The sequence below is a fragment of the Squalius cephalus genome (genome assembly GCF_949319135.1).
Source record: "Squalius cephalus genome assembly, chromosome: 25".
Taxonomy (NCBI): domain Eukaryota; kingdom Metazoa; phylum Chordata; class Actinopteri; order Cypriniformes; family Leuciscidae; genus Squalius; species Squalius cephalus.
In genome coordinates, this window is record NC_137146.1 from 15,947,563 (window position 1) to 15,969,600 (window position 22,038).

Sequence of the window (22,038 nt, forward strand, 5' to 3'; positions counted from 1 at the left end):
GCAAATGAGCTGCTGCTCTCAGCACAGGGGGCGGAGCTACAATAGCTTGTGTCCTTTTACCTCACACATACATGCTCTGAAAATGTCAATGTTTATGTTCAAACCAGAGTCAGACAATAATGGAGAGACTCAAGAAGTGACAACATGTAGAACGTAACAGGACATTTCTGAATGGTTAGTTGATGAATGTAGGTAGCTTATGTGTAGTTATCTTCTAGTCATTGATTAGCATATTCTGTCATGATAATCTATAAATCGCATTCCCGGGGGCGGGGTTTATGTAAATTCTAGGGTTGGTGATGTTACTAACCCGGGAGGAATGTCGTGTAGTCCCAACCAGCCGTTTGTTATAGTCCTTAAAAAACGATTTCTTTAAAAGCAAATATCTCCCTTTGCTTTGAACTTTGAGCTACGTAACTTTGCAGATGTTGTTTATGCTCAAACAGCAACATTACACACTAACTAAAGTTAGAAAAGTGAAATCATATTCAACCACCCCTTTAAGGGTACGTTTACACAGCAACAATGTACTAAAACGGAAAAGTTTTTCACGTACAGACAACAATGTTGTCAAAACGATCCGAATCTGCAAGAATGACTAAAAACGCTGTATTTTTCATGCCAGGCCAGCAGTTGGCGATGTCACTTTGTAAAGCAACACTATACGTCTATAGACTGAACATGTAATACGCATGTACATGACTAGGGTTGGGAATCGAAAATCAATTCCAATTATGGAATCAGATACTTAAGATCAGGAATTGAATACTTGTTATAAATTAGAATTTCAATTCGTCTTATCGATTCCTTTGTGTACATTTTATTATGACTTTAAACCATTTTTGCATGTGTAACGCATGTACGGAAAAAAAGATTTTAATGTGATTTTAAACCAATCAAGCGCAAGACGACTCAAGCGCTGTATTCTGTGCTGCGCACACATAGAAAGCCGCCTCTCATACTGTATAGTGCACGATACTGAATGGAGTTTTCTTTCACAAATAAACACAAAAATATGTCAAAATATTCTCGTAAACGTAAACAGTTGACAAAGAAAACGCATTAGAACAGTATATTGGGTCCGTGCAGCTGTTGAAGTGACAGCAGCCTAATATTCCTGCTGCTGTCTCTATAATAACATTAATCAAACAACAGAAGACAAAGAGAAAATTCACTCACTGATCTTGACTCAATAACTTTAACTATATTTGTAATGTATTTGATATAAAGTGCAGCGTTATTTTACATTTGATTACAGTTTCTGTACCTGAATACCTGAAAATCCTATAGCACTGGTTATTTCAATTTAATATTTTTTCAGTTGCATTTATTTGTGCGATTGCTAATTTGTCTATTTGTTCTTTTCTTGTTGATGAGTGTTTACTTGTCTTTAATAATGCTTGAAATGTATTTATATTAGTTGTTTTTTATATGGTATTTTTAAACCACTGGAAAAAGTGTAAGTGTAAGTGTTTTTTAGCCTGTGAATGTGAATGATATCCAAGTTTTTTTTTATCTTATTGGAATCGAAATTAGGAATTGATAAGAATTGGAATCAATAAGCAGTTAAAGTCAAACGATTCAAACTATACCCAACTCTACGCATGACGTCAATGTCACAAATGTGCATTTTTGCAATTTACAAGGAGACTAGTATAATGGCATCGTTTTCAAAATCGTGGACATAAAATATTACTGCATAGTTGCAGTGTGTCAGTAAATAAATACAAAAAATATTATTTTTATATTAACAATAATAATAATATCAGTTTACAATAAATAATTAGTCAGGACCAAAGATGTAGAAATATAAAAAATATGACTTATTGAGAAGCTGTATGATCTATATATGAGTCTGTTGATAAAACTATATATTACACTGATTCTCAATGACCAATAACTGTGTAAGTGTCCTTATTTATGAGCAGAAAAGATTGGCAACATGTGCGTACACATAAATTTGCTCTTATTCTCGTTCTAATGTCAATAAATCTGGATTATTGGATTAAATGGAGCATGTACACACATTTACTGATTTAAAAAAGTAAAGACAGTAAAGATGTGCGCACAAATACGTGTGAATTGTGTGTGTGTTTGTTTGTGTGAGCATGATACTCATCCTCGAGGTTTGAGATCTGGTACAGGAGTGAGGAGACATGCAGACGAACACAGTTTTGCCCTGAGGTATGGTGTGTATCAATTTGTAAAGCAATACAAGGAAAAGGTGTCTGACAAAGCCCTCATTATGGAGACAGAAGGGGGACAAGACCAAACAAGAGAGGCGCCACTACGGTTTAAATAACCTTGGTGGATGCCAGGCATTTGGGGCACAATGTAATATGATTTCCGGTGGGAGAAATTAGTATTTTGAAGGATAGCCCGAAGCTAAACTAAAGTTCAGAGGAGATGTTGTGAACATTGACAGATGACGAGGAAACAGGACAGTCGTGTCATCTTAAATTTCATCAGCCTGAATATCACTTTTACATAACAAGAGGTTATGATTATTCAGAGCATGATAGGCTTTCAAGTGCACAGACTGAAACACAGGAAACTGGAAACCACATAAAATGTCTGAGACCATTAGTTAAAATACATCAAATTGTACACTTTTAAAAATGAATTTTCAACATTTACTATTTCACCGAGGCTGCCTTTATTTAATAATAAAAATACTGTGAAATGATGACAATTTAAAATCAGTGATTTAAATTTTCTTCAGTAACATGAACATTCAGAAATCACATAAAATATGTGTTATTACTATCAATGTTGAAAACAGATGTGCTGCTTAATTGTGGAAAACGTTATACATTTTATTTCAGGATTCTGGTAAATAGAAAGTGCAAAAGAATTGCATTTATTTATTTTAACATTAAAAATGATTTTTTACGGTCACTTTTGATCAATTGAATGCATTATTTCTAAATTAAAGCATTACTTCCTTTAAAAAACAAAATTACCTTTAAAAACAGTTTAATTGTAGTGTATGTAAGATTTCTTTAAGATGCTATGTGAATTTAAAAAGAGGTTTGCGAGGCTGAGTCGTGTGCGGTCTGTTTGGTGGGACAGGTTACCTGAGTTGGTCTTTCTGGAATGGGTTCGTTCTTCAGGGCCTGAAGGGCTTTCATGGCCGCATTGTGTCGGGCAGCTTGGCGAGTCCGCCCCTCTCCGATAAACTCGTTGCTCCCCACTGTCAGCTGCACATAAAATACCTTAGGCACTGGGTAATGGTACCTAGGTTTGGGAGAGGGCCAAGAGACAGAGAAGGAAAGGTTGAGTGAAAGAGAAAAAGGCAGGTAAAAGGGGAAAAAAGCCCTTTGATTTATAAGAGGATTATCTTATCGAAACTTGGCAGTTTTATTACTGTGCAAGCTCTAGAATGGAAATGATAGAAAGCAACCAGGAATTGAATTAAACATGCCAGTCACTAATTGGGAGGAATGACGTGAAAAACACGACTTGTGACAGAAAGGAAGAAGCTAAATAAATATAAGGATTTCTTTTCCTGGCCATGCTATCCAGGTAAATATCAAGGGTACAGCACTATTAAAATTCCAGCCGATGAGATCAGCAGATAAATGAATTCCCGGTCATGGCAACTGATCAATAAATAATGGCATATATAAAATCTATCATTAAAATTCCATACGATTTTGTCTAAATAAATTAAAGGCATGATGACATTATAACACTTGTAAAAATTATTCTAATCTATTAAATATATATATATATATTTTTTTTTATTTTTTTTATTATTATTATTTTTTTTATAAAAATCTGTTACAAATTGAAAATTTGTACTAGAAAGAGATTTTTTTTTAATGTTATTCATAAACAGAATATTTCTTAGTTTTAAAGGGATAGTTCACCCAAAAATGAAAATTCTATCATTGTTTACTCATTGGAAATTTGTACTAGAAAGAGATTTTTTTTAATGTTATTCATAAACAGAATATTTCTTAGTTTTAAAGGGATAGTTCACCCAAAAATGAAAATTCTATCATTGTTTACTCACCCTCAAGTTGTTCCAAACCTGTATGAGTTTCTTTGTTCTGCTGAACACAAAGGAAGATATTTGGAAGAATGTTTGTAACCAAACAGATCTCGGTCCCCATTGACTTCCATAGTAGGAAAAAAATATACTATGGTAGTCAATGGGGACCGAGATCTGTTTGGTTACAAACATTCTTCCAAATATCTTCCTTTGTGTTCAGCAGAACAAAGAAACTCATACAGGTTTGGAACAACTTGAGGGTGAGTAAACAATGATAGAATTTTCATTTTTGGGTGAACTATCCCTTTAAAACTAAGAAATATTCTGTTTATGAATAACATTAAAAAAAATCTCTTTCTAGTACAAATTTCCAATTTGTAAAAGATTTTTATTTAAAAAAAAAAAAAAAAAAAAAAAAATTATATATATATATATATATATATATATATATATATATTTTTTTTTTTTTTTTTTTTTTTTTTATTCAAATTAAAATAATTTGACAGGTTGAGGAATTTTTCAAGCGAACCGTGCCCTGTTTTGAACTAAACTGCCAGTGTGAAAGCACTCTTACTCTATTTTGATCGCCACCATAAACATCAGTGCACATCCGAACTATAGGTATTTGTCCCAGTACTACTGTGATCATTTGAACTATTGTAACACAGACATAATGATACTGTGGGGTTGAAAATACTATTTTTGAAGCGGTTTCATACATATACAAAAAAAAAACTGCTCTCTGAATCAGCGACAGCGCCAATGCACATATGAATATTCCACTGTAATCGCACTTGTCAAAGGCTTAATAGACAGACAAATCGTTGTCATTTAGGAATAAGATCATGTGGATGTTTGAATTGAGATATCGATCTCTTAAAGTCTCCCTGTAGTCAATAATTGTATCCCTTGAAACACCAAAATTGCATATTTAAAAGTGTTTTCCTTGAAAAAAAATTCTTAATGCCCTAAAATAGCTTGAATGTAACTCTACACCCTTGCCTCATTTAGTATATGCAGTTCTATGAATATGCAAATTAGCCCCGCCTCCACTCACTCACACCAACTCAGAGATCCACTCGTTGACGATCACACGTTGACGTGATTGGTTACAAGGTAGTTTGTGACGTCACAAACACCAGCGATTTTGAGACTGTCTTTGGTTCACTGCAGTTTTAAGGAGAAAATACTCAGCAATGGTGTTGACTTATGAATTTGCACATGGTTTGTCTTAAAGCATATTATAAACACCAGATAGACATAAACAACATTAAAAGCTTGATTTTCACCACAGGTGGACTTTAACGATTAATCATGCAATATGTAAAAGTGGATATTCAGTATGAAAAATTGACATTTATTTAGTGATTTGCAAAAGATTACATTTTGCCATGTTATTAAATTATTAGTTTACTTTAGGTGAGCGCAGATGACGGCAAAGGTAATATAAATGTAAAAATAGGGGAAGCATTCACAATTAAATAAACAAAATCGGCCGATACATTTCCAGTATTTAAAAAAAAAAAAAAAACAGCATGAAGCAACAGTCGAGGAAATCCTTCTGAATGTGTACTGTGTATAACTGAGGTCTAGTTGAGCATCGTGACCCATTCTTGGTATGGATGCAGTCATATCGTACATTATTATGTACCCGCTTCATTCCGCTGTCACGGAGCTCCAATGAAGTAAGTGTCTAAAGACACAAAGGCTGATGGGAGTGGTGTACAAAGCTTTAAAACAACTAGAGAAAAGGCAGATTTATTTCTGAGGTGGAACCCGAACAATATTGGTAGAGTAATAAATGATCAAATTAAAGGGCCCTTCTTCCATGGGGTCAATGACATAACAATGAGTTGGTGAAATAATGACTCCCATTGGCTCCAAGCGAAGGAGCACGGAACAAAAGCAGCTTCACATATATCCAGCTTTCTTTATCTTAACTTTGGCTCACCCATGCAGGGCTGTCAGGCCGCTGTTCAGTGGGCAGATTTAAGGGTCTGTTTGCACTTTAAGGCCTTTATGAGGAACGGTACCGACTGACCTAGCGTCAGCTCTCCCCCTTCCCTCGATGGGGAGAACCCATTCACACTCCTCTGTAGCGTCTGGGGACCAAATTGTGCTAAAAAGTAGCTGCTGCTTTCCAAAATCATCACGCTCTCACGGTTTTAGCTCTTATCAGCATTTGGGGAATTAAAAATGCATCAACAACAGTCATGAGCAAGGTCAACATGTGATGAAATACATCAGATCATGGAAGTAAATGGTACATCTTGCTAAAGTCAACTGTTCTCAACCCCTTTTGCTTTTCTATTGTCCAACAAAATTGGACAATAGAAGATTGGAAAAATGTTGCCTGGTTTGATGAGTCTCGATTTCTGCTGTGACCGAAAGATGGTAGGGTCAAAATTGATAGTAAACAACATGAAAGTATGGATCCATCCTGCCTGGTATCAATGGTTCAGGCTGGTGCTGGTGGTGTAATGGTATGGGACATATTTTCTAGGTAGACTTTGGGTCCCTTAATTCCAATTGAACATAATTTAAATGCCACAGCCTGAGTTTTGTTGCCGACAATGTCCATCCCTTTATGACCTCAGTTTACCCATCTTCTGAATGATGGCTACTTCCAGCAGGATAACGTGCCATGTCAAGCTCAAATCATCTCAAACTGGTTTCTTGAACATAACAATGGGTTCACTATACTCAAATGGCCTCCACAGTCACAAGATCTCAATCCAATAGAGCACCTTTGGGATGTGGTGGAACTGGAGATTTGCATCATGGATGTGTAGCCGACAAATCTGTAGCAACTGCGTGATGCAATCGTGTCAATATAGACCAAAATCTCAGGAATGTTTCCAGCACAGTTTAATCTATGCTACAAAGAATTAAGGCAGCCCTGAAGGCAAAAGGTTCAACCCAGTACTAGCAAGGTGTATCTAACAAAGAAAAAGTGAGTGTAATATTACAACTTAAAACCACTGTTTCCTATTTTAATATATTTTAAAATGTAACTTATTCCTGTGATTGCAAAGCTTAATTTTCAGCATCATTACTCCCATCTTCAGTGTCACATGATCCTTCAAAAATCATTCTAATATACTGATTTGGATTTTGTTTTATCAATGTTGAAAACTGTTGTGCTGCTTAAAGGGGACATATCATGCTAAATCCACTTTTTTAGCCCTTAAATGCATTTTGTTGTATATTTGGAGTGTTTAGAAGTACAGAAAAGTTTAAATTATTCTCTTCAGGTGCTTCGTTGATATCTTTATATTCTGTTTTGGTCATATTTTTCAACCTGTTCCGATTTTTCTGTTATCTATGACGTTTTGTGAACTATTACGTCACAGTATTTGCAGCGGAACTGCCAAATAAGGACATTGACTTCCAGGCCAACACTTCGAGCAATCCGCCATTTTTATTTCTCGCTGCAATTTTGTAGTCAGATGCAGAAGTTACGAGAAGGTACGTAAAAATGTTCGGTTGTTGGATGTAGTAACCCACACGCTTCATTACACCGTCTAATGTAGATGAACTGCCGCGCTTGTGACAGGGTGCATGTTTAACTGAAAGAACGAGCAGAGAGAGAGAGACTCAGTCACGCGCGCACGCACTCTCTCTCTCTTCGGAGCCAGGCGAAAGTGTAAACAAGACACCGTCTCCAAACTAGACGCTGTCTTGCTCTCTCTCCCTCGCACATATTAATAAAAATAAATCGACACGGAGGTAAAAGGTCAGAAGACCAAAGTTTCATGTGTAAATACAGTAACACACCATTGCGATACATCCATATGAAGACGTTGTTCTGCAGGTTCGTCGTCTTCATTTTCATCTCGCTCCGGCTCCGACTCTGGCTCGAACATGTAAGGCTGGCTGGACAAGTCTTCTGTTGTTGATATTTTGTTAATAACGTGTTAATAAAAAGTTTCTGTGCCGCTATATAATCGTATCTCTGCTATCAAACTACAAAAATGGCCGAACGGGGTGGAGTTGAACCGAGTGTCACCTCTGCATCCTGGAGAGGGGGTGGGGTATGAAGTGTCTCAATTGTATTTAAAGAGACCGCAGCAAAACGAGTTGCTCTCAGACGCACATCAGAAAAGGGGTAGAAAAGGGGCCTGTGGAGCTATAATAATGAGGAATTCAGACCCAAGCATTGCAGTTCCGCTTTATATAGACTACAAATGTATGATTTATATGTAAAAAGGAACGATTTAAAAGCATGATATGTCTCCTTTAATATTTTTATACCGGGATACATTTTTTTCAGGATTCTTTGATGAATAGAATTTATTTGAAATAGTAAGGGCATTTAAAATGTTACAAAAGATTGAATGTCACTTTTGATTCAAACTGACCACTTACTGACCATAAACTTTCAAACAGTACTGTACTTCTGAATAATAATGTAAAATGGGTTTTGAACAGCTGACTTTAACAAAGGTTTATAATGTGAAATACAGTTAATTCCAGGTGAAACCATACAGGCAGAAAACAGCATCATTGGCCACTGTTAAGAGTCTCATGGTTAAAGGTTTTAACTTGTTTAAACTTGAAAAGAAGAAAAAAAAAATCTAAAACTGAAACAGACATGTGCAGTGTTCTGAATCATACTAAACCAAGGGTCATTTGATCTACATATACTTTTCCGTAAATGTTCCGGTTATTTAGTTTCAGCTAATAGAGAACTTCAATTTCATTGTAGGTCTTGTGATATTAGATTTGATACCAATTGAAGCCATCTGGGAGATGTTGAAATCAAAGGGCATGCCAAAGCCACCAGGAAAGAAGAAAAGATAGTGTTACATGCATGATAATGAAACGCAGAACTATTTCCCTGCCCAATAAAATTATACCATAATAATTCCACAATGGCTGAGTAACTAGTACAACCCCATAAATCATGAATGTGGGTCTCTAAGACATTAAATATATCTGTATTTAATTCGGGAAATAATAAGCTCAGCACAAACCTTATATTTTAAATATGTTCTGTAAAAATCCAGTAAATAAAAGCATATGTTGAACATAAAATAATTAAATAATAATTGTATAATTTATTATAATAATAAATAATTGTATATGAAAAGATTTTAACTATAATTTTAAACTTAAATTATATTTTAACCTGTTAACTGTCACTCCCTTTTTTGAGCATAGATCTGACTTAAATGGTTCAGGAATGCTTTGGAAAAAAGTCAGCAGATTATTGCAGAAGTGAAAGCACTTCTAAAAATTAAATAGCAAAATAAAAATGATAGAAGTTTAAGTTTACTGTAATCAAAAGTACAGTACTAAACATTTTTATTTTACACTAAATATGTATTTTACATATTTTTAGTCATGTATTTTTAGTCTAAATTTAGAGCTGATATCACAAAAAATTATTTTTTATAATTTATGATGATAACAAACATATGTGATGGGGGAAAAAGACTATAAAGGCTAAAAAAAAGTACGTAAAGTGTCCCACTACCAGAACACACACAGTTAACCAGCTAAAATAGGTTAAATGATCATTTAGCATGTGCTTGTGTTGCTGTTGTTTCAGTTCTGCATCATAAATGTGTCTACCAGGCTTTATAACTTGCATGGTAATAAAAAGCATTAGATAACCAAGAGGTTGATTTTACAAATATTATTTTAGCATTAGTATTACTTTAGTTATATTTAGTATTATTAATTTTAGTTTAAATTTTTGTGAATTTGTTTTTTAATTATTTCTGTTTAGCTTAAATGTATTTTAATTTAAACTTATTTTATTTCAGTTAATTGCCAAGGCAATTTTTTCATTCAAGTTTTTTTTTAAATCTAATATGGAATAAAATTAAATGAATAAATTATGATAATTTAGCATGCGTTTGTGTCTACCGGTATTTTATGGTAATTCCTTCCCTGATTCCTCAAACTGAGTGGGAGGTTTTGTCTATGTTTTTTTTTAATGGGTGTACAATCATTCCAGCACATGTGCGTTCGGAGCCACATCTCTGCGCCAGCATCCTGCATGTCCCCTGTCTGCTCCAACAGTGATTCAGCATTTCTCCCAGAATTCCAAGGGGTTCTGCGCTCGGCTGACCACAGCCCCTCCGAGGGAGGCGGAGCCTGCCCTTGCATGTCAAGCGTGGTCCCAGACGCTTGGAGGAAATGCCAAGTGCAACATGGGACCCAGCCAGGATGTTGGGGCGGTCGATTTTCTGGTTACAGGTGCAGGGAGAGTGGCTGCGGCCCCGGCTCGTAGGAGGCCCCTTTGTGCAACGTGGGAAAGTCGTTGCTGACACACTCTGAGCCACATTAGACCCAATAATCTATCAGCACACACACCAGCCAGGCCTGTCTGGTCTGCATTAGAAAGGAACACAAGCCAAAGCGGGAACACCTAGTGAGAGGACAGGGAGAGAAACCCACTGGAAGGCAATCATTAGTGTTGTCTTTTATTTATGCGTGTGAATGTGGCCGCCTGAAGACAGGATAAGAGAACAGAGCAAGAAGGAATGATGAAAAGAGATGGGGAATGACTCAATAAAATGATAACTCACAACAAATGACTATGAAAAAGACTTTGAAGATGTGGTTTCAGGAACAGCTAATCTGTGAAACGAGTCAGCGAGCGATGACTGAAACCTATTGAGCCACAATCAGAAAGACACTGTTGTAACATTTAAAAGGGATGGTTCACCCAAAAAATGAAAATTATGTCATCATTTACTCACCCTCATGCTGTTCCAAACCTAAATGACTTTCTTCCTTTTGTGGAACACCAAAAAAATCAGAAATGAAGAAATTGTAGTATTGTAATTTTACAGTTGTATATTAGTAATATTATTATTAACAACAACAATAATAATAATTATTATTATTATTATATTTATTATTATAATTATCATAGTAATGATTCCATGAGTCATACTGATGAAACATTTTTGTACAAATTGTGCATTCCAGCAAAGAATCACAGAAAACGTGTTTTAAAAAAAAATTAGCAATAAAATTGTATTAGGAAAAATACATACAATGTCCATACAATAAGTGACAGTGGGGACCAAAACACTGAGACATATCTTCTTCGGGTTTGGCAAGGCATGAGGTTGAGTAAATGATGACAATGTTTTTTATTTTTGGGTCAACTATCCCTTTAAGACTTAATGAGTCATTAAAGTATTACTTTTCAAAGAACACGACATATATCAAGATACAGCAACCCGATACTAGCTCAGCATTTAGCTGACATTTCAAAGTTTTTAATAGACTGGTTTTGTGATTCCAGAATACACTTCTCAGCAAGACATCTTAATTGATCCTAGATTTCAAAGAAAACATCAGATGGGAGAGCCATCATTTAAATTTCCATTCCAAAGTGCTGCATTGTAGTTCAATTCAAAGGAAAGAGCAACACATTCGTGTGAGGTCATCAAAACCAATCAACGTTCTGCCACATTTTTATGGAAGAAAGCATTTACACATTACAAATTGATAGATGCTAGTATGTAAAAACTCTTTCTAATTTGGAACAGTCAAAAAATGACATGATTTGTGACTAGCGATCCTGATCAACATGCAATACTACTCCCTCAAGTTTTATTCGCACATGGATCATCACAAACACACTATTTTTTTAACAAAAGCTCATGTATCCTTTCAAAAACAAGGCAAGACTCCCTTCCTGTAGTTATTCAAGCCTAAAATCACCTCAACTCCCCCGGGAGGAGGCTCACACCCAAATCTCGAGCGGAGTTCCTTAACCCAGATGTAGGATTGCATTTCAGCATTGGCCAGGATGTACTGGCGATCTTCTCTAGAGTTTTAGAAGTTGTGAAAACTGTCATTTGGTATGGTTTTGATGAATAAAGCATTTAGGGATTGCATGTAGGGCTGGGCGATAAAACAATAACGATAATTATTGCGATATGATTTTCCTTGATAAACCGAAAACAACAGTTCAATAAATGTTCTATATAATGTGTACGCGCCAAAAGCAGAACAAAATAGCGCTACTTATTTGAACCGCGCAACATGGATCATTTATCCGCCTGGCTCAAACAGCAGCGCAGAGCGAGCTTTCTTGAGCAGATGCGTTTATTCACTGATCGATCTCGATCACGTGACCACTAAACAACGCTGTGAGATCCAGCGAGAAGCGCTTGAATTCAGCAAAGAGCACAAATGTCTCTATGATAGAGCTGGGCGATAAAATGGTCTTGGTATTTATCGACGGTACACCATTGTCGGTAACGATATAAAAAATGTTCGATATAGCGCTTGATATTTTCATTAAAATGCGTGCGCATCGGTGTACACATATCGTGTCTAAAAACACATGGAAAGCCGGGCTGTGCCGCTGTCTCCTTGTTTCCAAAGCGTTTGCGTTCCCGTGGCGTCTGTCGTTGCTATGCAACCATGAACTGCACTCTCCACGTAATGTTGAATGAAGGTGCGTTCCATTTGACCGTGATTCGTAACTAGACCTTTTGCTTAGAAAGTTTGCCTTGATTGTTCTATGTTTACACTTTTACACTGCACACATTTTGTAACATTTCATTTAAGTTCAAGAGTTTCGTTAACACTTTATCTTAATATTAGACATAAAGAAGATGTTTTTGTTTACATTTTATTTTGTTTTTGACTGCTAAAACTAATGTGTTGTTTGCCTTAATAATGTGGATAAACAAAAAACAGTGGTTTAAATTCCAACTTTTCTACTTGTCTTTAAAAAAAAAAAAAAAAGGTTATAAAAAATTTCAATAATTATCGATACCGAACGATACTACTCTGTGATTTAAACTAGTTTACAGCCAGATGAAGCAGCGCTGACAAACAGGAGAAACATGATACAGACTGAAGGCTTTTCAATCTACAAAGGACCATTATTTACCATGGATTTACTGTAGTAACACCAACTGCACCATGGTATTGTGGCAAAAATGTGGGATATTCATATCGTATTTTATTATATTATTAATATTACTGTTACAATATACAATAATTAATGTATATACACAAAGTTTACTAAAAAGAAAGGTTTTGTACGACTCACTTTATCAGGTTAAGTGTTTCCGGTGGATGGAATTTTGTCAGTTAAATTTTGTCAGTTGCATTCGGAGATGGACTACATTTGACTGACAAAATTCCATCCACCGGAAACACTAACTGATAAAGTGAGTCGTAAAAAAACTTTTTAATAAACTTTGTGTACACAAACAATGTTGTCAATGCTCGAGTTCATGTGTAGAGCCCCTGGTGATACTTCAAGCACAGTTTCATGTTGTGTCGAGCCTCCTTAGTGTTTTAAAAATAGCAATTTTGATGCTATCATTGTAGTGCCCCTAGCACTCCCAAGGCATTTTGACCAAAAACGAAAATACGGTCAATCTTAAAAGTGGCATTTCCATTCTAATTAAGCTTTTACCCAAAACTTGCTGCATCTAATTTCATTTTTAAGAATTTGTTTTCGTTTTGTATTGTAGTTGTAGTACTCTCACTAACTGTACTATAAAGTTCTCTCACCGGTGAATGACGCATGATGTATTGCAGTAACGTTGTCTCCGGTCTTCTGAGCTATGCTTTGGATGGCGATTTGCAGGGAGGGTGGGACTTATGCTTTTAGTGCAATCAGGCTAAAGTTAGCATTTTCCCAGATGTCCTACTGCACCTTTAACATTCATTTCAAAACTTATACTAAGTATACTTTGGGCTTAGTGAAGTAAGTGTCTGGAGCTGTTTTCAAGATGGCCGCCAAGTGAACTGGCTTGCAGTACAGTGACTTTGGGTAAACACACAAGCAATGGATAGACTGGGTCTTGACTACTGATCAGTCACCTGGACAGGCTTTTTAACAGCCAGGCAATACGCCAGAATATGTCTCTTTCTCATCATTGATTGATCATCCGTGTTACTAACATAACGTAAGAGCTAGCAGCACATGCTGGGCCTCTGATGACTTCAATCTATCTCTTGCCATTTTAACTGCTAACAGGAGGCCCAGACCGCAGTTTTGTTCTCCTTTACATAGACATATATAAACATCACTTGTGAATTTTCAGTGTAGAGGACTGAAATTCCTGTGAGGATTAAAGAAAAAGAGTTTAACCATGCTAACAGGTGTTATAGATTCTCCAGCTGCATGATAAAACAGTCTGACTAAAGATCCCGCACACTGAGTCCGAAATTTTTTGAATCCGTTTTTTGTATTCCTCATCCTAAAAATTTGTCACGCACATAAACCCTGCACACTGAGTCCGATGCATATTAATGAACCCGTTGCGAAAAAATCTAAAACAATACAAAATGGAGTCTTCAAACAGTGAGGTTGATTTTGTTGTCCTCTCTCTTCTTAAAAATAGAAAAAGAAAGAAGAAATATTGGGTCCATCCAACAATCCTGAGATTGCATAGAGAGGAAGGAGAATTCCACCTCCGTATCAAGGAGCTGCATGATTCAAAGTTCACTTCAGGATGTCAGTGGCTCAGTTTGATGCTTTGCTAGCGATACTGGAGCCACATATTAAAAAAAAGACCACCAATTTCCGTGAACCAATTGATCCTGAACAGTCCTGGATTTTGGCATTCACTTGTACGGTGGGTCTGAATTGTCAAAACACCTCTCAAAATGCTTGCTACAGATGCGAAAAACGCAGAAAAATGAATAAATTTTTTTTATGACGGACGAAAGTTTCGGAGGCAGTGTGTAAACATGATTGATACAACGTGAGGTCATATTTATTTTTTAACGTGTGAAAATTTCGAACGAGAATTTCAGACTCTGTGTGCAAGGACCTTAACCCTCTGGGGTCGACAAACGCGCCCGCGCGTTTTGCTGGATTTTCTTCACATTGTAGCACAATAAACTTAAATTACTCCGTCATTTATGGTCATAAAGAAAAAAGAAATATAAAAAAATAATCTGTGATATTTCTACTTTTGTATGTGTCCACTTACAATCAAATCAAAACATTGTGCTTTTGTAAAATAAAGAAAATAAACAGGGTGTGCGTTCTGCCTCTCCGTCGCGGTGAACTTTTTTTTCTTGAGCACGTCTATAAACAAACAAAACTCAGCGAATACTTGTCACACATTTATGAGCCATATACCTTTATAAACATTTAAGTGTGTACTTTTAAATGATCGGATTCAAACTGAAAACAAATATTCTCTGTTTAAGTAATTTGTATAAAACCAACAAGATGTCCAGCTTCTCATGCGCTTGCTAATTATTTTTAATTTGACCACACCCACGCGCGCAAAAGAGATTCACATGCAAATCTCCACATGGAACGCGAACGCGCTCATTAGCCTACCTTAAAAACAAAGCACCAAAAAACTTCACAAGTCTCTGCTTTTCGTCGAGTTTGAAAGACGTACACGCCGTGAGCTTACATTGGCTTTACCTCGGAAGAAGAAGAACGCGATTTGAAGACAAGAAAGATGTAAGGTAAGAAATTCTTACTTATTAGTTTATGTTATTGTTGCATAAACTTCACATTGCAGTCAAACTGTTGCTAGATATATGGTGAATATTATAATATTTAGACCCGTGTTTACTGTTACTGTGTTTGTGGATATCTGCTCAAACGTAGATATGTATAATATGGTAACCATAATGTTTCGTATTTTGGATCGCGTTTGAAAAGCAAAACGCACCAAACATTAGGCTTCATGTTTTTACTATTATCTCATTTCATATCATCATAAAGAATGGAAACATTTGAAGTAACATATGATAATCAATATATTTTTCTCGTAGTTGTTACTGAAATCTTTTGGAAGATTTATAGGCTGCTATAGGTTATTGTTATTATTATTTTATGCAGCACTGCGCATAGCCTCTATGCCTACAAGGCACAACAAACCTGGTGTTCATTATATTATATATTGTTGGAAACATTTGTGTGTGTGTGTGTGTGTGTTCTGTGAATTTTAAAAAGCAAATTTAACCAGAAAATACTGATATCAGTATGTTCACTTTTTTTTTTTCAGGGCCCAGATGCTGCACTGAGTCCTGCTGACTTCAACATTCACATGAGTCTCTGTACATGAACATGGTAAAGTGAAAATCAAACACCTTGGAAATGAAAGGTATGTACAATGTTTTTAGTAATGGCACAAAGGTCTCTGTCTTTGGATTATTGTTTTCAATAATGTGCTTTTTTGTCATTTGTTGTGTATCTTTGGATTATGTTGTGTTGTAAATAAATCCAAACAGTCAAAAAGCCATTATTTTTTTAATCTCCTCATTCTTTGTGCAAGGTTGCTCAGAATGACAGGGCCTGTTAGCTCCTAATAGGGCCATTAGGGAGTGTCTTTGTCTTTCTCAGGTGTGAAAGGCTTGCATATTAATGAGGTGGTCCGCCCCTTCGCATAAAGCTTTCTCACACAAAACACGTCTTACAGTTTTTAAATCAATATATTGTCTTATCTGAATGAGCAGTCAGGGTGATTTTCACATAGTTTTGGAGCAAATATTCTAGGCTACGTGATACAATTTTCAAAAGTCTTGTGAAGAAATAATCAGTATGGGTTTCATGGCCTTATTTCAGTGACAATTGTTTTTTGTATTTTCACAAACCACGCATAAACGTCATTATCTCAAAACTACAAACTTTTACACACATGCTGCTGACATATTATTGTAGCAGAGTTTGTGCTAAATACAGTGTAATCAGACTTTAGCCATGAAAATGTCACAAGTAACAGAAATAAGCACAAATGTCAGAGCATGTCAGAACACCTCCAGGCCCAGAAAACACCTCAGACCCCAGAGGGTTAACCCACAGATGGGTCTCTCCAGTCAGATGCCTAAATAAAACTACTGGAAAGTAAATTGCAAGCCTCTGTCTAAAGGTGCAGTAACATTTACCTTTGCTCTGAGAATTTTCATATGCAAAGTCCAGTGCATGAATCTGTGCATTTGGCGTGAGGATGAAAGCGGGTGAAAATGTGCATTTCCCCACGCAGATTTCACTTGTGTTAATTATGCAATTCGTTGACCAACAGAAAGCTGCTTGGATTTAAAGTGACTTCTTTGTGAACTTTGCTTCATGCATCACTACATTATTGACAATGGACCTTTTTTTGCCTATGACATTTCATCATCATTTCATCATGAAATTTCCAATGTAACTGTGCCTTAAAAGTGCTATAGAATATGTAAGTGCTAAAACTGAAACATATACAATTTAATTTTGACATTTTCCTGAAAAAGAAAAAGCAAGTGGTGCTTGCCTGTATAAAATAGATGTTTGACGCACAGATTCTTAAAATTCTATATTATTTTGTATAAATAAATAAGAAATGAAACAAACTCTAAATCAATCATTTTAAATGCTACAAGTGAATTTAGCCATCACCATATCAGTAATTTTAATATTAATTATATACACTATTATAGTATGTCTAATATTTTGGCCAATAACTAATTTGGTACTGACAAACTGTGACACAATCAATGTCTGGGAAGCCAAACAACCATAGTCATATAGCTCAGGCCTTCAGAAAGTGAAAAACACCCTCTACTACAAGGGGGAAAAAATCACAATCAAATGGGTCAACAGGACAATGGCACTTTATTGACCAGTCCCTGAATCATGGTCATGTCCCCGTGGCACAGATTTACTTCAAAACCTCTGCAGAAGAAAGGACAACGTACCCCTGAGATAAAAGGTAAATATGGATACTTCTTCCTGTTATCCCCTCCATGTGTCGATTTCTTTCACATTGCTGGAGCTTTTTCCACAAATGTGAGTAAAGGAAAATGACAAAATGATACCACAAAGCGTCCCACTTGAGCACAAAAGGTTTGTCATCAGGGGGTGAAGACCTCCTACATGCGACTTGTCACAGGAGGGGATATGGAAAGGCAACAGACATGGAGCAAACCAAACCCCCCATGAAGAAAGGAAGATGTGTGATGCCTTCAAAAACACCATCCACTGACATACAACAGCACAGGCAGGGGCACCATGAGGCTTTTTCACAAGAATTATTGTATGAACCAACATAATACAGGAAACAAATACTTGGCTGGTATTAAAGTAGTACAAAAGACTTATTTTGGTAGCATGCCACTTTCAATCGTTGTAATAAATCAGCAGGTGGTGTTGAATCCAATCCATATTGGACTCGAAAACTGTATAAAATCACGGCTAAGTATTCATGGTCCGGCATTAATTGGGCTGTAGCAGAGGTTGATGGTCCTTAACAATAGAGAGTACAGCCAGAATGGCAAAATAAGCTACATACCCCATTAAAAAGCCCCTGATCTGCCTTTCGGATGACATAGTACAGAACTTCAGTGTTTATAATGTTAATTAAAGGTCAGCTAAACCCAAATTCCTCTGCAGTGTGTGTTATGGTTCCTCTTGCAAACATGAGATTACAAAGCTTTCTGCTGTTTAATCAGTAGGTTTCCCCTGTTTTATCACTTCAGAAATGCAGCAGCGAGTCAAATTCCGACCCTCCTCGGTTCGTTATGGTTGATTTAAAATGACACTGGCTTAATTAAGATTGTATTTGCACATCATGAGTTTTAATTGGACTTCAGGTCATTCTCATTTGCAGGAAGAGACGGTGGCTGATATAACTCATACATCAAACTCTTCAGATTGGACCAGGAGCACTTAGTGTCAGTCCATTTACTGCTAATGAAAAAACTTTGGCACTATGGTTTTAAGCTGGACTGATGCCCGGCACAGCTGCTTCTGTTCTCATTTACAGCATTAGTTTAAATGCTAGTAGCTGATTGTTTTAATTAAGACAGTATACCAACTGCTGTGATCCCAACATTCATAACTTTCAGATGGAATTTATTAGAAAAGGTTTATCTGCGATTGTAGTGCCATGATCTGAGCTTTTTTTTCATTTGTTAACTACCCTAATCTATAGTATAATTTACATAATATCAACAAACATGTCATTCTACTGCAAATAAATAAACAAATGATTCTAATGAACCAGCTCTGTTCAATGAGTCAATCACGAAAATCCTTAAATATCAAAGGGGTTAAAACCCTAAATATCCCGATAGGTGAACAAATGACTCTCATGAACCAGTTATTTTTACTGAATTATCCAAAAAGATTCACAATATTCTGATGTTAGGCCATGCCCCAAATGGCACACTTCATGTGCACCTGTGGTCTTTTGGACAATAGCCTCTGTGCCGTGTGTCAACAAGACTGTATGATGTCCCGTTTGTCATTTTAGTTTTCAGAAAGGTGCTCGCAAGCACTCCCTTTGTGGTTGATATGAGCCCTCAATGCACACTTTTTCCAAGCCCGCACTGAAGTGAGCTCTGCAGCAGACTTTTATCCGACAGTCAAAGTGGCATTAGCCTACGTCATGAAAATATGGAATTGGAGGAAGATCGCAAGGGCTTAGGGTTCCATTTGGGACAAGGCCTTAAAACAAATTACTCTTATGAACGGTTTCATTTTAATGAGTCAGTAAAAAAGTTTCACAAAATCCTGATGTACAAGATTCATGAAACTGCTGGTGATCTGAATCAGAAGTTGGCGGATTTTAATGTCAAGCCCTACATGTAGTGATACAATGGCTGTGTCATCTCTCATTCCCATTGATATAAGTGGCTGATTTTGGTAAAAAGCGCTGAAAATGTGTGAGTGAAAATGCTGAAATGAGTGTTCAAATATTAAAGGGATATTTCACCGCTGGAAAGATGACTGTGTATTTAAATTGGGTCATTTATGTAGTAGAAATGTGAAATTATTTTAGAAGTTGGTGCCTTCTAGACTGAGAAAAGCCAGAAAATGTATTTTTGGCTCATGTGGATGAAAGACAAAAACTCCCAGAATGCACTGGCTTTGCTGCCCTACGAGATCACTCCCAAGCCACGCCTACCAGTTACAGAGAGCAGTATCGGAAGAAATGATACAACTAGGTTACTGGTTGACTCGAAACTGAAAGGAGACAGTTTTATCATGAGATCCCACCCCCTATGGGCAGGTTGAAAACATGCGGAAACAAGCTCCCACTACTGGCTGTAGTCTCCAGCCTCCGGCCAAAAAAGCCTCAGATGACGCAAAATGAAGATTTTTGCGTCATCTGAGTTTTTTTTCCAGACACACAACACAGAAATCTCTCGTCTCAGGGGGACATGAGGGAGGGAAGCACGGTCATTCGAAAATACAACCGGGTTTCTACTGATACAAAGCTTAATGCTAATCGGTGAAGTATCCCTTTAATGACGCTATTATAGTGAAACCTAGTGTCCAACGGAGTAGTGGGTGCGAATTTCAGACCCTCTCACCAAGTTTGGTCAGATAAAAACAAACAAATATTCCAAAAAATATTCCTAATGTCTCATTTTAAGAGTCAGTGGCTCCCTAGTTTTTAGTTTATAGTACTATTATGTTTATTTTATGAAAGTTATTTAAAAGTGGTGTTACCATTAGGGATGTCCCGATCAAGTTTTTTGTGCCCCCGAACCAATCTGAGTCATTGAACATTGAGTATCTGCCGATACAGGGTTGCAATCAGATACTTGTATTTTCCTAGTATTTTGTGCACACTTCAAGTACATTAAAGTTAAAAGCACACTATGCAAGATTTGTACCTTAATATAACAGCTTTGAAATAATTTCGATGGTAAACGAACTCGTAGTAGGGCGAATCATTCCGGTAGCAAAGCAGGGGGCGGATGCCGCTGGCAAAACCAGCAATGCAAGTTTGAGAGGTGGCACCCTGACAAATCTCGCGAGAATCACGACTTGCTTTACGGCACGAAGTCACATACATCAACAACATATGAAGCAGCCTCTATGGAAGACACTAGCACACATTTCAGACGTGAATCATGGCAGAGTCGACGAAGAAAACGAAGAAAGCACAGTCGGAAAAGTGCAGAGATGGCTCTGCGTGAGTGGTATTTACGATAGTAACGTTAAATACAAGTACTCCACAGCGACTCTAGGGGTCGCTGTTTGAGAAAAACGGAAACTGCATAGTGTGCCTTTAATAAATTCAATCCAATGTATATACAGAAATGAGCAGAAAGTTTCTCAGGCGCTTAAATGTAAAAAAGAAAGAAAGAAAAAAAGGACATCTTAAACTTCTTGATTTTATATGCAAGCAGAATAGTTGCAAAAATAAGAAAATAAGTGGATTTAAGGTTAGAAAGCATTAAGCTAATGGTGTCAGAATGCCAATCTGTCAGTCAAGTTCGAAGCAAGACACAACCCACAGCAACGTGTTATGGCAACGACATCTCAGGTAGTCTGACGACAGATTAAAATAAACAGTAAATAAATTAAGTGTTTTGTTACAAAAGTGTGCATCAAATATGCTAAACACGGAATCCTGAACGTGTGTTATGCACTAGAACAGACCTCATTGGATCTCGCGTGTCTCACACACATTCAAGCTTCTTCTTTTACTTTTAATGGCGGTTGACAAACCCACTTAAAAGGTGCTTACCGCCACCTACTGCACAACACCCGCATGACAGCTGGTGTAAAATAAAGGATCGGGCTTAGTAGGATAGCGGATACCGATCAGTTAAAATATACTTAATCGGCCCGATACCGATCCCTGAGATCAGCTCGGGACATCCCATATTTGCTTTACTGTACATGTTGGATGGTTGCCATGAGAGATCAAACCATAAAGAAGGACAGACACCAAAACAGACCCCTTGTGAGACACACCTGTGTGGCTCTGTAAGCAGCGAGCACCTGGAGCCAAACACAGAAGAGAAACACACTGTATGACTTAAAGACAAGCAGCTGTCCTCCAAATGCAAGCCACAAGGGCATTAATGACTCGCCCAAACAAAACAATGCCACCATCAAAAAAAGCATTTTCATAGCAACTCCACCTCTGTGTGAAGGGAGGCACATGACTTGTGCAACAACAGGGAGGGTCTCCGTCGAGTACTCCAAAACACACATTTCCAACAAACACCCCTCACCTCATCATTTACAGGAAGTCATGTGTTCTGACGCCCCTCGGAAAGGAACAAGATAAGAGCGGAAAAGGAACCACTGAATCTACGAAGGAGTTGCTGGTCCAGCCTTTTAATATAAATGTGAG

General features: G+C 36.9%; 1 protein-coding gene across 2 annotated transcripts in view; it reads right to left on the minus strand.

The window, feature by feature from the left end:
* Positions 1-22,038, minus strand: part of stau2 (staufen double-stranded RNA binding protein 2) — a 121,052-nt gene that overhangs the window by 82,178 nt on the left and 16,836 nt on the right. For both annotated transcript variants that reach the window (XM_079862415.1, XM_079862416.1), the window contains exon 6: positions 3,078-3,237. In XM_079862415.1, the coding sequence (XP_079718541.1) occupies positions 3,078-3,237 (160 nt within the window). The remainder of the gene's footprint in view (positions 1-3,077; positions 3,238-22,038) is intronic.